This window comes from Urocitellus parryii, chromosome 2, assembly GCF_045843805.1.
Source record: "Urocitellus parryii isolate mUroPar1 chromosome 2, mUroPar1.hap1, whole genome shotgun sequence".
Lineage (NCBI taxonomy): Eukaryota > Metazoa > Chordata > Mammalia > Rodentia > Sciuridae > Urocitellus > Urocitellus parryii.
In genome coordinates, this window is record NC_135532.1 from 114,214,725 (window position 1) to 114,232,324 (window position 17,600).

The following is a 17,600-nucleotide window of genomic DNA, read 5'->3' on the forward strand; positions in this document are numbered from 1 at the left end:
TCACTTGAATCTTGGCAGTGACCTTAATTCCCTAGAAAAACAAGGTTCTGGGTAGAAAATTACAACTGTAGAACTCATTGACTTACGAAGACTGGAGACAGAGGGCATCTCTTTAGATTTATGTGTCAAAACACGTCGAGCCCGCTTGAGAGAAAGAGTGGTTTATCTGGCCATGGTGCAAACCCAAAGCCAGGTTTTCATATCATCCAGCAAACAAATGCCTTTCCAGTGTTAAGTCCTTTCACACAAACATCTTGTGAAAGTATCTATTTAAAGATACTTTCATATTTAAAATGCCTTAATTTCTAATTATATATTAATTATTGACTTTGAATGAACTCTAAAAATAACTAATAGTAATAAATAATCATACAAGCTATATATAGTACTATATGTTAATAAAGGGTATTCACTAAATTTTTAATGGTGAATGGAATTAAGCTCTTTCATTATTTTCTTGATTCAAGATATGTAAAGAAGGTGACATCATGAGATGAACTGGATGATGCTTACGAGCAGATTAGCAGAAGGCCTTGTTTACATGCAGATTTGAAGTGGAGAATTGGAACTGAATTCCCAAACAGCCACTGTTTGTTCTGCCTTTAAAATAAATTGCTCTAGATGTAATTCTGCAAGTTGCAGTATTACATTCAAATGTTTTAGAACTACTTTCAGGAGAATAATGGTACTATGCTATTTTCTTCATAATTCTAATGTTATCTAAGCACTCTGTTTCACAAGTCTTAAAACACAGATAACCAAACATATGCTGTTGTTGATACCGGTGATGAGAATCAGAGTGGAGTCCCATTTCTCTGATGTGAAGATTGAACACCCAAGAAACACCGAGGCAAGTGTAGAAAGCAAGTTTTATTTAAAGGATACAATAGCGATAGACTTCTCCAAAGAGCTGAGTGTCTGAGGAAGTGGGGGTGTCCTGCCCCTTTTATACCTTTTAGATTTCTTTTGTTCTCATGTCTTTCCTCCCCCATCCTGACTATGTGACTAGTGACCATAGGGTGGGCCAAAAGGTAGAATGATCCAAGGGCAGGAACAAAACCACCCAGGGGTATCTGGTATTGGCAGGAAGGAAGTGGACCAGAGAACATTAATTAATAACCCCTTGCAGGGAGGAACAATTCCCTGGAGGCAGGCTACCTTGGCAACAGGTGGAAGAGGGTTAAGGCCTCTGGAGGTATTAGCATTTTACTCCCTTTCCTTTTGAACCTGCCCCTGTCTTCCCCATGACCCTACCATTCATTGCCTACACTGACTGTCCTTTTGTCCCCCTCTTGGCCTCAACATAACATTGAAGTTTAAGATTATTCAGTGAGTTGCCAGTGATAGAAACAACTAATGGTTTAAACAACTAACATCAAATCTCTAGCTCTGTTCAGGGCCAGAGTCTTGGGTGCTGATGGAAGATATTCTAGGTTCTTCTGAATGGAAACGGACTTCCTTTTGCCACCAGATTTCTGGGAGATTTACCGATTCCCAATGACAGGGTAGAAAGGCAGAATGTGAGTGCCCATGTGTTAGATGTCAAGCAAGGTTAAAGTAAATGAAAATACTGTTTTGTTGAGCCATGGAATCAGTTCTCTGATACAGAAGTGGAACATAACAACCTTATTGCAGATCATGATTCTGTTCTCAGAGTGCTCGGTTACAGAATCACTCACTGTAAAGCAAGAGCCTGACAACAAACTGAGGAACCAGGCTTTGCATCGCTAGTCTGCACCTCGCTGTAGAAAAGCTACGCGTAAATCTACTAATCCAAATATGGCCACCATTGAGGGAAGAAACCCATTGTAGCCCCACAGTTCCTGAAAGGGGTGCTGTAGCTGCGAGACTGAAGCCGCAAGACCCCTGGTCACAAAGCCACCACCCCAGGCACTCCTCAGTGCTGTCACCAGCTTCTGCCTCTGCCTTATGTCACTAGCACTTGTGATTGAAATAAGCAAACAACAGGTCAGAGACAAGGAGGTATGGAGCATGGTCCTGGCATTTCACAAGGTGGTATCAGAGATGCACCAACATCTCTTAAGAAATACAAAATTTATTTTAAAGTTCCTTAGGAAAAAAAATCTAACTAGCAAATCAAACCCAAACTCGTTACTGTGGTTATTCTTCCTTATTAAATTTCCTTCTGATGGAAATTTAAGTTTAAAAAAGTAAGCACCCTTAAAGAAAAACACTACACATGCACAGGTGCTACTAATAACTCACAGTGAAAGCTTGGAAAGCTCTTGTGAGGTGGAAAGACTGAGCTCAGTGACAGGCGGTTCTGTCATCAAGTGCTGCACTGCCTTAGGCAGTGCCAAGCTCTTTGGGCATCCACCTCTTATGTTAAAGAGATGGTGAGGGTGACCTGTTGGTCCATCCAGGGCCCCCATCCTGTGAGCCGTGCTCACTTGTTAAATGCCTTTACCAAGAGCAACAATCTCAAGTTAGTATCAAACTCTAACACGAATGCTGTCCTTGAACAAGTGGGGATATTAGTGGATCTCATGTGGATTTTTTTTTTGGGCGGGGAGTTTAAAATACTCTATTGGTAGGTCAGACTAATTCTTTGAAAGACTGAAGATAAACATAATTTTGCTTGGTGACTCTACCCTTTATACACATGGGATAGATCCCAAATACCTTTGTACTCTCTCATCAATGGAGTAGCCAACTAGGAGACATTTTATACTATATTTCATATTGCTATTATTCTAATATGTGAGGAGGTGGTTTGGATGTCCATGGAGGACTCCAGTCAGAGGAAAATAAGTTAATTTTTTTAAAAAAAGAAAATATGGGAAAAAAGATAGATGAATATTAGTCGAAGGTAAAGAATTATGTTTTAAGACCAGGAGGAGCCTGAAGCCTTAAAATAACTTAAAACAGCTCATCTGGTTTCTGGTTTTACTTTTTCACTCTGAAAACAAAGTGTGTTACCAGTTCCCATTTTCATGGGTAATAGAATTTGAATCCCAAGTGCGCTCTGTTTCCTTTACTAAGCCACCTCCACAACGTTCTCCACGGCTGGAGGATAAGCATTTGATCAAAACCTGACTCTGTGTGCCAACAGCATTACATGCAGAAAATTTCTACCCAGGATTATTTTCATGGCCCAGGCTTCTTAAAGTAAAGAAAACTCCCTGTCCTGGAGTTGAGATGCCATCGATGGCCCTGGACGGTCCCACCACTTAGGGAAGACCCTCCTGGAATTTTTCCATCATTACTTCTGACCCAGCTGGAACAGAACCCACTAACCAGTGGGCTGCAGGGTAAAGGACAGGTTCTTCAGATGAACTAAATATTTTGGAAATCATCTAATTAAGGACTAAAATGCTGTCTTTCTCTATTCTGAGTACTTCTATATATATTTAACCTATTTAGCTCAACAAACACACAAGAATAAAACCAATGTCATCTATTTTGGGGGAAAATGTCTACTTGTAATAGTGTTAAAAAAAAAAAAAGGAAGAAAGAAAAGATGCTACGGGTGACAATGTGTTCCCTGTGACCTCCGAAGTAGAGCACATTTAAACATAAATACACGGGCTTCTCTGTTGGCCTTCTGCAGTATCAACAATTTCTTTATCGGTTGTGATTTCAAAGACCTCTTGGGAAATGTGACTTCACAGCGTTCTGTCCTCCGACAGCCTACTGTTAGCTGTTCCTGTAGACATGCTTGATCTTGGCCTCCGTGGGTGCACAGCCTGGGCCCCTGGAGGGGTGCCTGTGCCCTGTGCAGAGCTCCTGTTTTGGGACCAGTCACTGCCGACTCAGCCTCCTCCAAAGAGTGGCAGCCAGCCTCTGTGAGGACGCTCGGGCCCTGGGCAGCTGCTGCTGGGTGAGCGCAGGAACACTGGAGCTGATGGCCCTGCTGGGCTTACCTGCGGGTGGGGAAATGGAGCGTCTGGACGCTCCGGGCGCACTGGGGGTTCTAGGGGTTCTGAGTCCTCGTCCAGCGTGCAGTACTGCACGGCTGCTGTCCCTTCGGTCACCAGAGGCTGGGGCAGGGAGGTTCGGGCTGCCTCTGCTGAGGGAGCACAGTGGCCGTGGCAGGCTTCCGCTGAGCTTCCTCAGCGCCAGGAGCTGTTCCCGGGCTTGGCTCAGGGCCTGCGTCAGCTCAGAGCGCTCTTCACACTCTCTGCGCACGGTTTCCTGAAGAAAGGTATTCTGAAAAGAGAAGGGAGAGCAGCCCTGGCTTCAGACAATGCGCAGACTTGTGATGCTCACAGTCAGAGGTCTGTGCTCACATCGGGCGCAGCCACAAAGTGCCCTAGGAGAGCACCTGGTCCAACCCTTGCCATCTGCAGAAGAGCAACCAAGAGTCAGGGACCAAGAGTTTGAGTGGCCCTTGGATGGCAGTGGTGGGTCTGGGGACAGAGCCTAGGCCTTCTAACACCCACGGTAGTGGATTTTCAACTTCTGTGTCTTTGATTTCAGACAGTATGTTCTGCAGTGTGATGTCTAAGAGTTAAATCCATACGATCATTAGAGACATTCAGTGAAGGTATGCTGCAGCACGTAAGACAAATAGATAAAATTGCTTGGATTTTAAGTCAAAAGAATAAAATCTATCAGCTACAGTATTTAAACAATAAAATCAGTTATTTATATGATACTTTCTTAATGAATTTTAAATTTAGATCATTTGCCATTCTATAAGATAGTATCACAAAATAAAGAATACTATCTTCTGTTTTTAACTCCAGTCAGCAATCATTTATCAAGTTACTAGAAGTTGTAATGGGTACAGTCTATATCAGTCAGTTTCATGTTACTGTAACAAAACACTCGAGATAATTAACTTATAAAGAGCAAAGGGTTATTTTGGCTCATGGTTCTGATGGTTTCAATCCAAGATCAGCCTATTGCTTTGGATCTCTAGCAAGGGTGGTACATCACTGTAGCAGTAAACAGGTGTAAACAACAGTAAACAGGAGTAAACAGCTGAAGTCATTAGCCAGGAAATAGAAAGGGAGGACCAGTTGAGTCCCACGCACCTTCTGAGAGCATCGTCCAATGACCTAAAGACCTTCCACAATGTCCTATCTCCCAAAGGTCCTACCTCCTCCCAATAGTACCAACCCTGGGGAACCAAGCCTTTAATACATAGGCCCTAGGAGATATCACCACCCAAACTATAGTACGGTCCTTGCCCTCAAGAAGTTTGCTGCCTGATAAGTTTTTTTTGTCCCTTTTTATGTCCCTAAGAGAGTTGGGACACAAGGGTATAAGTTTGGAGCTTAAATAAGGAGACTTTTTAATAGAAAGTTAGAGCTGTCTGGATGACATCTGGAAAGTTGATTTCACTTGGCAAGCCACATTCAAGCTTGAGATGTGTAGCTGCACTAGACAACAGCAAGTCTCCTTCAAATCCTGAGATTCTACATGTCGAGTTGAGTAGTTACTCATCTTTCACCTCTGGAGTTCATCAAAATTCCTTCAAAGCCCTGGTAAAGATAGGTCTTGTGTCTCCCCAGTATCCCGACATTCACATCTGCAGGATGTTAAAACAGAGGTGGGAAAATAAGCAATTCAAAGTAGTCCTAATAAATGCACAATTAAAATGACTGCACTATAGAATTTATCGACTCAGATGAATTTCCAGGAGGTGAGCTTGTTTGTGAATGCAGTCCAGGCATTTCCAAGTCAGACTCTGGGTGAAAAAGATCCTCCCTAGGGGTTGGCTAACTCCCCTGCTGTCAGGGGGACTCACACAAGAGCAGCAGGGAGAGCAGCAGCTTCCTGGATCAGAGTTTCTGTGATTATGGACAGAAGTCTACTCAACTCCAAATTTGGTAATCAGAATAGAAGAACATGGAGCAATTCCAGATGAGCACAGCAGTTTTCTATAAAATTAGTGGCATGTCTCCGCACTTGCATATAGAATTTACAAATAAATGTGATCCATGTCTTCATGTACTTTTTCAAAATCATGGGCTTAAAAAAATCATGGGCTAATCATTTGTTTCCAGTTATTGCTCTTTTGTATTTTTGGAAGAACCAGAGACCACTGCATGTGGCTTTACTGCCTGGCTTTCACTCACTGTACCTGAAATACTGCTGAAAGGCAGGGAAGGGGTGGACAAGATGAATACGCTGCTGTCAGCTGTCATTTTATTTACTGCTCCCAACACTTACATTTGCCAAAGAAAGGCAATGCAGCTCAGACTGCCTTTGCAACTCCCTGAGAGCACCCCAGATATGAAGTGGTGGAGCCCTGCCTGGCCCCAGAGCGCTGCTTCACACTGCCTGCAGGGGCCCAAATTAGTTGTCTGATTCATTGTATCAAGCAGGCAGGGTCCACTTTGTTCCCTTGAAGGAATAAATGTAAGACATTTCTTTTTCTTTTGTCCAAGTGTTTGAAACTATGTTGATCTAATTTTTTATTTTAAAGTTAAGAGAAACACTCCAGGTGCCTCATGCTTCTTATCTTCTACTGGAACAAGCTGGCAAAACGTGTCCAAGTGTTTACACCGTTGGTAGGAATGAAAATTAGTACAGCTTCTATAGAAACCAGTGTGGAAGTTCCCTGAAAGACTAGAATTGGAACTACCATATGGCCAGCTATGCCACTCCTTGGTATCCATCCTGAATGACTAAAGTCAGCATTCTGCAGGGATACCTACATTCCCAGGTTTACAGCAGCACAAATCACAACAGCCAAACTGGTCAATGGATGAATAGATAAGGAAAATGTGGTATATATACACCAAGGAGTTTTATTCAGCCACAATGAAAAATGAAATTATGTTATTTGCAGGAAAATGGATGGAACTTGAGAACACTATGTTAAGCAAAATAAGCCAAACTCAGAAACTCAAGGGTCATATGTTTTCTCTGAAATAGAAAAAGGAAAGAAAGGTGAGGCAGGAATCTCAGGTAAAATGGAGGGAGATAGAAGAGTGGAGGAAAAGGACAGGGGAGGGAGGAGGGACAGAGGGATGTTGGGGAGGGACACTGGCCCAATTATATTGTTACATAGCGTGCATGTATGAATATGTAACAGCAAATGCCACCGTTATGTGCAACTATAATGCACTGACAAAAAGAAAATGGAAAAAATGTGTTGAAGTGATCAGAGTTATGGCTTTTAGTGAGTTAGGATAAAGAAAACCACAAGAAATATATTTTATTAGAATAAATAAAAGAATACTATGGGTAGCAGCAAACGACAAGGTCAGAGAATCGTTGACATGAATGACAGGTGCCATTACATAAGAGAACCGAGGTGGGGGAAGTGATGACAAGAGCTTTACTTCAAGAAGAGCGAAATTCAGCCAATTTGCTAAAATTAAAGTCTGAAAGGGGAAGGGAACAATGCCCTAGAAAACATCCGACTGTGAGGCCCATAAAGCTGTCCTAGGCAAGTGACAAGGAGAAAATGGAGAGGTGGAGTGGATGGGCATGTCCCCAGGGGCTGGCACGGCTGGCACCGCGGGCTGCATGCAGGCCCAGCCAGACCACCCTGTAGCTCCTGCCAGCCCTGGGGGGCCATCCAGAGGAGCACAGGGTGTGGCTGGGGCAGGGGAGGGCTACCCAGCTCCATGTGGAGCCTCTGCCCTGGAACTCATCCTTCTTCGAGGCTACTATTCTTGAGAACGAAGGATTAATTCTCTTTCCTCTAGTATTTTCCAAATCAGGAAGACCTTGGAACTGAAAACACCATGAAATCTTACGTGGATCTCATAATACCTTCATATCCTATGCTGCTGCCAACACCTCCTCTAAAATTGAGATCACAACTCAGTAGTGTCCAAGAGGCAGTTCAGAGGTTATAATTTGTTCAATCACAGGGCAAATAAAATGGAAATGGAGCACATGCAAGTTTAGGAGACTGCTGTTTCAGGAGTGGAGTGACAGGGTGGAACAAGACATGTGGATATGGCCAGAGTCAGTGACACATCAGTGGAAAATTCCATCATCCAGGAAAAGAATCATCACCGTGGTTAGATTTTTTTTTTTCCTGCAATTTAGGCAGGAGGAAGGCTGGCGCAGCATTTTAATTTGTGTTTTTACCAACAACGTCGGAAACCATGTTCGATAGAATATGTTCCATAAAACTGAAAGCTGGCTGGATGCAGTAGCGCACGCCTGTAATCCCAGCAGCTCAGGAGGCCGAGGCAGGAGGATCATGAGTTCAAAGCCAGCCTCAGAACTCAGCAAGACCCTGTCTCTAAATAAAATATAAAAAAGGCTGAGGGTTAAGTGTCCCAGGTTCAATCTCAGTACCAAAAACAAAACAAAAGAACCTTGAGAACTGCAGGCCCCGTGAGAACCACAGGGCGGCCGTCACACTCTGTGTGTTCTCAAGAAAGCTGTCTGGTCATGTTTTACCACAGCAAGGCCAAAGCATATGGCTGGAGTGCAGCTGAATCCCGAAGCGGAAGTGAGAGGGGGGCTTAGGCCAGGTGCAGGCCAGCGGTCTCCAGGCAGAGTGGGCAGCAGGTGCCAATGCTGGGTGAGAGGCACACATTGCGGTGAAGCATGGCTCAGTGTGACTTGGGCAAGCACACAGCAAGGCCAGGCCAGGACAGAGGCAGGGAACAGCCAGCAGGCCAGGTCCTGAAGGGACTCGGCAAACTGTTAACCCTAGAGCCGTGACTTTGTCCCGAGGGTCACGTGCAGTCAGGGAGAGGCTGACATCAAGCAGGGATGGATGCGTGGAAGGAAGACCCCTTCCAGCTCTGTGGGAAATGGCCTGAGAGGCGCAGGGTGGGAGGCAGGGACGCAGGAGCTGCAGGTTTTCGTGCAGAGGTTCCTTCCTAAGAGACCCTGGATTAGGGTGGTCTAGGGGAGAGTGAAATTCCTGGGTCCTTAGACTCTGCTGATCGGTGGCCAGCATAATTGACAGATACCGTGGTAACATTTCCAGATAAAGGCTATGATGAGCTTAAAATATGGCTTAATTGCACTCCCACTGAGTAGGTAAATGTCAAGATGAAAATATAAATTAGCTCACCATCTGTTTTAAATTTCTAATATTAAAAAATGGCCAATCTCCCCCACTCTTGGCAGTGAAAGAGTAGTTTATTTTTATGTTTGTTTTCATTTTTATCCTTAGAGACAGCTGGGTTTCTTTCTATTCCAAACACAGTGGAAGAGGCACGAGAAGGCTTAGTGGGGTAACTCGATCATCCTGAAGGTGAGACTCCTGTTTGTGGTGTTCCAGAATCAGCTGTGCTGGGCATGATCTGGGGGGAGCGGGCCAGGAAAGCAAGTCCTGGGAGAAGAATAAGCACAGGCGCTGGCAACGTTCACACTTTACCCAGCAAAGTTCAGGTCCTTCATGGAAACATCAGGGCATGCAGTGTCCACCCACTCTAACTAGACAGGCCTCAGGGCAGTGGGTGGCTGGCCCACTGGGCAGGGGATGAGGTGAAGGCAAATGTGTGGAAAGGCATGGAAACCAGAAAGACAAGTGGGAGTTGGAAAAGCTGTGCCCTGATCCCATTCAGAGGCTTCTGTTCAACCACTGTGGTCAGCCCAAGAAGGAGAGAGGCTGCAGAAGTGGCCTTCTGGTGAGGCAGGAATAAGAATCTGAAGAAACTCCCAGGAAAGAAGCAAGATGGATGTCAAGCAGGTGGTTGTTGGAATTATATTTCCATGCTGCAAACAACAAAACCAACCATAGCCAACACACACGCTTCAACACTGTAGAAACTGGGGACAAGGATCCCTCAGCTGATGCATCTCAGCAGAGCTTCAGGACTGGGAGGAAAAGCCCATGAAGATAAGAGTATTCAGGATTTACTTTTCTAAGTCAACAGACAACTTTAATCAGGATTTAATTAGTATTGTTGGGCACAGTTCTACATACCTGTAATCCCAGGGATATGGGAGGTTAAGGAAGGAGGATCACAAGTTCCTGGCCAACCTCAACAAATTAGTGAAGCTCTCAGCAACTTTGTGAGACCCTATTTAAAAATTAAAAATAAAAAAGGAAGGGGATGTAGCTCAGTGGTAAAGTGCCTCTGGTTCAGTCTCCTGTGTGTGTGTGTAAATAGATTGATTTAATTAGTATTAATTAAGCAAGACAAACACAACTCATCCACATTTCTTCTCATCTGTCAGTGTCCAAACATATCCCTCTTCACAGGTGGTGACTGTCTGGGCCCCTTGTGCCTGTGCCCCAAGGCTAAGGCTCCCAGGTTCCCAGCTCACTATCCTCCCTTCTGCCTGCCAGGCTGATCCTGTTCTTGCTCCTACGGGGCCAGAGGCTAGAGAATGTCCTTATTCTCTCACACTTTGAGGGAGCACTGGTGACTGGCTATTTTTATTATGTCCAGAAGTTGAGAACATTTGATTGGTGATTTACTAACTGGTATAGTCTCTGTCTCATAGACAGAACCACCAGAGAAACATGCACCTTTTTCTCCATTCTGGTTAAACATGCAAGTACAGTAAATGCATGCCCTAAAAACTAAGGAGGCCTCTCTTGAAAATCAAGCCTTTTGTGTTTGCAAATGCCACAAATTCTTAAGTGTTAATCTTTTATGGTTTATAGAAATCTATCCTTGCCAGGTTTATTCATAAACTTTTCTAAACAAAAGAGGTTTCTTAAAAAGAAAAAACAAAACATATTTTCCATTTAGAAAATAAGTAAAAACACCAAAAAGTTTAAAATCATCCACAATTCCAACATTTTTTAAAAAGTCTATAAGAAGTGAAAGCCCTACCCATTCCGCCGTATCCCCCAGAGGGAACTGCTGTGACAGTGTGCAGACAGAGCCTTCCTGTCTTCTCTCTCTGTGTCTGTAACACCATAGAGATAACTTACACTCCACTTATTTGTTTTGTAAACAAAAAGCCAGATCCAGAATGCCAAGAGTTGGTCAGGCAAACAGCATAAAGAACAAATAAAAACCACAGCCGTGATGAGCACAAATGCAGGGCTACACTCCTTGAGCCACAATTCTGACATCCAGAAACTCTGCAAAGAAAAATTTTGTAACTCATTATTCTCATTGGTACAATCTGAGTGGATGAACAGGAAGCTAGCTAGTTCTTCTTGATGACATTAAGTGTGAACCCTCGGATGTCTCACTGTGGAAATGCTGATATCACTGCAGGGGAGGGCTGCTCCAGATCTCTGGGGGCGTCTGCACTCTGCTAACTTTTTGAGACTCAGAATTATTTTAATTCCTTACCTGTCTGAACCTTAGACTTTCAGATAAGAGTGTGGACTGGCATAAGCTGGGTGCTCTCTTCTTTAGATACTTTCTTTCCCAGGAGGTCCTTAGTGTCTTTCCCTGGTTGTCCGCCTGCCTCTGTCGCCATTGCTGACTCTCCTCTTAATAGCCTTTAAAAGGTGGAACGCCTGTTCCCAACCCTCTCTCCATTACCTCATTCCCTGGGTGATCTCACTCATTCCCAAGCATCAGCTACTGACTCGGTACCTTCTGTGGATGTGGAGCCTCTGGGACGCCTCCATGGCTGATGCAGCAGGCACGCGAACGCCAGCATGTCCCCATGCTGGATGACATCATGAGACAGCTATCTCATGGCTGCTCGGCTGTGAACGTGATCTGAAGATGAGGGTTTGGTCTCTCATTCCAATCCTAGCCTCACACAACCTCCTCTCCATCCTCACATCGTATTTCCACCACAGCCGCTGCCGTCCATGTTGGTTCATGTGGTCCTGGTGTCTGATATCATGCACCTGAGCCAGAGGGGGTGCGTCTGCCTGCACCCCCTTTCCAGCACTCTCCTCCCAGGGCTACTGTCTCATTGTTTATCTACACGTTTTCTAGGTGTTGAGTACTATTTTTTTTTTTTTACCAAACTCACATAGATACAAACATCCTCCCCAAATATTCAAGTATTCCATACCAGCTTTGCTCTGCTCTTGGAGATATTTCTAAGACTCTCCCCTACCCTCGGCCCCCTCCCCACTCCTGCTCTGCATAGCCGGGTTGTGCTAGAAATCCACTGTGCAGCTGTACCCTCCTCCTAGGATCCCTTCTACCTCCCAGCTTGACCCTGATTTCCTGATCCCTACATTTCTCCTTTCTTAGTGACTACCTCACTATAGTGTCACATTTCCTCTAGCAGCTTCCTGAAAAGGCTGCAAGGGAAGATCATTCATGAAGACCCCACTGTCTGGAAATACCCTTCTTTGACACTTAGGCTTGCTTGATAGTTTGGCAGGATAAGGAATTCTAGGCTGCAAGTTCTTTCCTTCAGAATTTGGAAGGCATTTTCTTTTATTTTCTACTGTGGTTGTTAAAGATTCTTATGCCATTTTGACCCTTGATCCCTTTAAAGTGACCTGCTCCCCATCTCTGAAGATTCTAAGTACTTGTGTTTCTTAACATAGCTTAGGGTACTGACATTTCATAACAAATGTCCTTGGGAGGCTGTGGTATGCACTCTCTGTTCTTGAACTTAACTCCTGGGTAGTTTCCTTCTCTCCACTTCCTCTGTGCTCTCTTTCTGAATTCCTACGAGTGGGCGATTAGATGTTCTGGCTCAGTTTCCTAATTTTATTTTCTTCTATCTCTGCTTTTTTTTCCTGCTACTTTCTGGGAGACTTTTTAAAAAATCTTCATTATCTAGCCCAAATATTGATTTTATTTCTTTTTTCTTTTTTTTACTTTGGCTTTTATATTTTAATAATCATTCTTGTTCTTTTTTCATAGCTTCTTGTTCATGTTTAATGATACAACAGTATCCCTTTTCTGAGGACATTTGCTATGGTTTGTATGTGGTTTGAGTGTGTCCCCCAAGGCTTCATGCATTGAAATTTAATCCCCATTGTAAGATATAAAGGGGTGAAATTTAATTCAACTCTGGTGTTTAGAGGCAGGGCCTTTGGGAGTAATAATGTTTGATATGGAAAATGACAAACTCCAAAATAGTGTGGCTCAGGTAGAGGGAGTGAGGAAGAAGGCAGCACACTGACAACAATGATACTGTCCTAAGACATTTTTTCCCAGTGACAAGACAAGCCCTGGGGAGGGCATATCCACTAAAGCCTAGACTGGCAGTCTCTGGGAAGAAGCCCAAGCATTAATTTTTTCCCAAAATAAGTCCTTTCCTAGTGACAGTGCAATGAGACCCTGGAGGGAAAGAGATAAATATTGAACATTGAACCTAGACCCTCCATTTGGTCCACTGACTGCTGACCCCAGATCTTCCATTAGACATGCTCTGTCAATAATTAAGTTACCTCTCAGTATAACCTATATAAGCACAAACTGCCCTTTGGCTAGTGGCTCAGTTTCCACAAGGAAAGTGGGTCCATCAGAGGTGTGACTCCATTCCTGAATAACAGCTGTGCTGATCCATGAAGTTTGTGTGTGGCCCAGTCCTTTAGTGCTAACATTTGGTTCCCTGTCTGGAAAATGAAAGAAAGGTACTATTTTGTCCTTCCCTGTAAACCCATTCCCTCTCCACAGTCAGTTAATGACTGATGAGGCCTGGAAAGTGACTGTGGAGCATCCGACACTTCTGCTCCTATGAGCTATAGCTGAGTCCCCTTCTGATGGTGCCCCTTTACCTTGTAGAACATAGGCCCTTCAAGCCCTCTGCAGTCTACCTTAGCTGAGCAACTGCCAGCTTTTTGTGTGGAAGAAATTTGGTGCAAAGGACAGAGGAGGACTTAAGGCAACCAAAGGCAACTGGCTAGGGCCACTCCCTGGTGTTGCACGGAGGCCTCTTATCTCAAATCTGGCCCCAACTGCCTTTAGGGGTACCAAATATCAACCTCCTGCTAGATTCTTAAGGTTTGATGCCATGTGGACAATGCAGGATCCATACCAAGTCCTTTACTGGCATTGAAGGTGTCCCGTTTCCACTTCCTTCCCCCCCCAATCTTCCCTTCCCTTATACACCCAGAAAACCTCACGGATCAGAGACTTCTTTGCCATTTTGTTCCTGTAGCCAACACCGGTTTCTAATTCTCCAGAGTGGTAAGACCCTGTCTGGTCTCCAGCAGATAGGTACCCTGCCCGAGACCCCACCTTTTGGCCTGCTGAGACCCTGGGGGTCCCCCCACCATTGAAACTGGGGTGAAGACATTCCCCCATTTTCTGGTAGGACCGTCCAGCTTGGTGTCAGAAAGAATCCAGGAGATGCTTGAATTTCAATCTGACATCCTGGTCATGCCTCCCCAACTTGGGAATCAGTCAGCCATTTCCATGGAACTCCCCTTTGGGTTATCTCATTAGTAATTTCAAGATCCTTTACTCTCAAATTGACCTCAAAATCAAATGCTTCATTAAGCTCAGCACTCAAATTTGGCCATAATATAAATTAGATAATCTGCACCAATGGCCCAAGTATGGGACCTTGGATCAAGAAATTCTCCAAAATTTAAAAATAACCTATTATATTGGGGCTGAGTGTGGTTGAGTGAGGTCCTGGGTTCGATCCTCAGCACTACATATCAGCAAATAAATAAATAAAGGTCCATCAATAACTAATAAATTTTTTTTTTTAAATTACCTATTATACCATATAACATCGGAAGATGGCGGCGGGGAGTGAGTGAGCCGCTCTGTGCTCCGCGCCACCGCCACCGCAGCGTATGTTGCTGCTTCTTAAAAGAAGTAGTAAAGACCATTAAAGGAGATCTGTCGACAAGGATTCAGCACCGTGTCAAGAAAAGGGCCTAGATGGAGTGAATCCGCCACGACTTCAGCGCGAGCAGTAAGGCTGCAGCCCCTGAGCTGCCCGGCTCCCTGGGCCCCTTCTCATTCCCCTCTCCGCCTCTCCGCTTCGCTTCTCCCCCGCCATCTCTCCTCCCACGCTCACTCCCTAAATCTAGATCTCAATCTCTTTCCCCCACCCCACCCGCTCTCTCGCGTGCCCAGTACCCGGGCCCGCGCGGGCCCCGAGGCGCTGCCTCCCCTCCCCCAGCCCGCACCCCCTCCACGGGGGTCCCGAAGGCCACAGCTTGGCCGCTGCCGCCGCCGCCACTGCAGCCACCGCCGCTGCCGACACCGCTTTCCGCGGAGCACCTTAGAACAGACTCTTAACCGCGAGAGTGAGCTGCGGAGTGAAATGGAACAGCTGATAAGATGAGTGACAATTTAAAATCTAAATGATCCAACATGGCGGCGGACGCGGAGAGATCAAGTCTCTAACCCCTTCAGCTGCGCGGGCATAGGGAGAAGTAAACTGTCAAAATACTGTTCGCTCAGGACCACTAGGCACGGTTGAGCTGAAGTGGACCCCGGGCGAACAGTCTAGCCTTCTCAGAATGCACCGAGCCCGAATTGGCTGCATTCTAGCTCCGGTTCGCCTGCTTTATGTGACTCAGCACTAATGATCCCACTGAAATAACTAGTCGGCCCACCTGAACTCAAAGAGGTAAAAGCCAACTGAGCACCACAGCCAGACCCAGGGAATCAGGAGTGACGCAGGACTAACGGCGCAGAACTCCCAGCTATAGCTATCACCAGTGCTGACAACAGGTCCCTTGCACCAGCTATCAGGGGAGTTGCTGCTACCTGAGGGCAAACAAATTCGCTGGGCGCCCTCAGCCCCAAGCCCTACAAACTTAGGGTCTGAGGGAGGCAAACAGAAAGGGTGTGCCCAGGCACCCATGAAAACAGGGCTCCCAGGAGCAGCAGACCTGGCGTGTAGTCAGTATTGTGGTGAGTGTCACAGGTGAGCGGGGCCTGGCTTGAGGAACCACAAGAGAAGGCCCTAGGCACTTAGGATTGGAGACCCGCACAGTCTGGGAAGAAGAGCTGAGGCACAGTGATTGGTTCCCACCTATCAAGAAGAGAAGCCTGGCCCAGTGGGCACAGCTCCACCAACTGGAAGAGAAGTTAATCGAGCTATATGACTGCATGTATTATTATTATTATTATTTTTTTTTAATGATTATTATTAGTATTTTTTTATTTTTTATTTTATTTTCACTTTTTGTTGTTGATGTAGTTGTTGTTCTTTAACGTTCTTATTAATGGTTTCAATTTTTTTAAATTCTTTTTATCTTATTAGTATTACTATTATTTTTTAAACTTTAATTTCCATTTTTTTACTATCATTATAAAATTTTTTCTTTTTTTTTGGTTTTAAATTTTTATTTTTTTGGGGCTGGGGATGTGGCTCAAGCGGTAGCGCGCTCGCCTGGCATGCGTGCGGCCCGGGTTCGATCCTCAGCACCACATACCAACAAAGATGTTGTGTCCGCCAAATTTTAAAAAAATTAAATATTAAAATAAATAAATAAATAAATTTTTATTTTTTTTGTTTCTTCTTTCTTTCTTTTCACTTTTTTTTTCTTTTGTCTTCTCACTTCTTTTCAATTTTCCTATTCCCCTTCCTTGAACTCTACCTGCCTACACTCATTCTCTTTAGTGACTTCTTCCCTCCCCTTCTAATATCTCTCCTCCCCAGTGCCTGCAAGCTAGGCAAACCTGCAACCCACGGGCGGGTCAGGTCCAGCAACCTGCCGAGTGACAGAACAGCTACACGTGTCTGCACGGAACGCAGACAGGACCCACAAGTAGGACAGGGCCGGTGGCTTGCTGAGGGGCGGAACCGACCCCTCCCCCAGTGCCTGCAAGCTAGGCGAACCTTCGACCCATCGGGAGGTTAGGCCCAGCAACCTGCGGAGTGACAGAGGTGCCCCTCGTGCCTGCTGGGTAGGCGGACCTTTGACCGACCAGCAGAGCAGACCTAGGGCCTGCCAGCGTGGTAGACGGATCACACCAATTGGAGGAGGATCACAGCCACTACCTGCCCTGCAAGGGTGATTTTTCAACTATACAAGAGCAATATAAATAAATAGAGAGAAAATTTCAAAACACAACAGTTTCACCAAGCAGAAAGAAACGCCAGCAGTATGAAAAGACAAGGAAAGAAAGGATCACAGGCAATGCAGGTCAACTCAACTTTAGAAGAGGTAATAGGTGCAACAGATGTAATGTCAGATAGAGAGGTCAGGATATACATGCTTCAGATGATCTGGAGTCTCAAGGAAGACATGAGACAGCAAAATCAGATAATGAAAGATCACATTGACAAACAAATCCAGGAAGTAAAAGATCAATTTCACAGGGAGATAGAGGTAATAAAAAACAAACAAATAGAAATCCTAGAAATGCAGGAAACAATAAACCAACTTAAAAACTCAATTGAGAATACTACCAGCAGAGTAGATCACTTAGAAGAGAGAACATCAGACAATGAAGACAAAGTATTTCAACTGGAAAAGAACATAGACAGCTCAGCAAGTCTGCTAAGAAAACATGAGCAGAACATCCAAGAGTTATGGGACAATATCAAAAGACCAAATTTAAGAGTCATTGGGATACAGGAAGGCACAGAGCTCCAAACCAAAGGAATAAAAAGTCTATTCAGTGAAATAATACAAGAAAACTTCCCAGACTTGAAGAATGAGACAGAATCCCAAATCCTAGAAGCCTACAGGACGTCGAATGTGCAAAATCATGAGAGATCCACACCTAGACACATTATAATGAAGATGTCCAACATACAGAATAAGGAGAAAATTTTAAAAGCTGCAAGAGAAAGAAAGCAGATTACATTTAGGGGTAAACCAATCAGGATAACAGCTGATCTCTCAACACAGACTCTGAAAGCTAGAAGATCCTGGAATAACATATTTCAAACACTGAAAG

General features: G+C 44.7%; 1 protein-coding gene across 1 annotated transcript in view; it reads right to left on the reverse strand.

Annotated features, from left to right (window-relative positions):
• Positions 1-399: 399 nt before the first annotated feature.
• Positions 400-17,600, reverse strand: part of Lekr1 (leucine, glutamate and lysine rich 1) — a 175,402-nt gene continuing 158,201 nt past the window's right edge. The window contains exon 13 of the mRNA XM_026392929.2: positions 400-4,170. Within this exon, the coding sequence (XP_026248714.2) occupies positions 3,763-4,170 (408 nt within the window). The 3' untranslated portion in view covers positions 400-3,762. The remainder of the gene's footprint in view (positions 4,171-17,600) is intronic.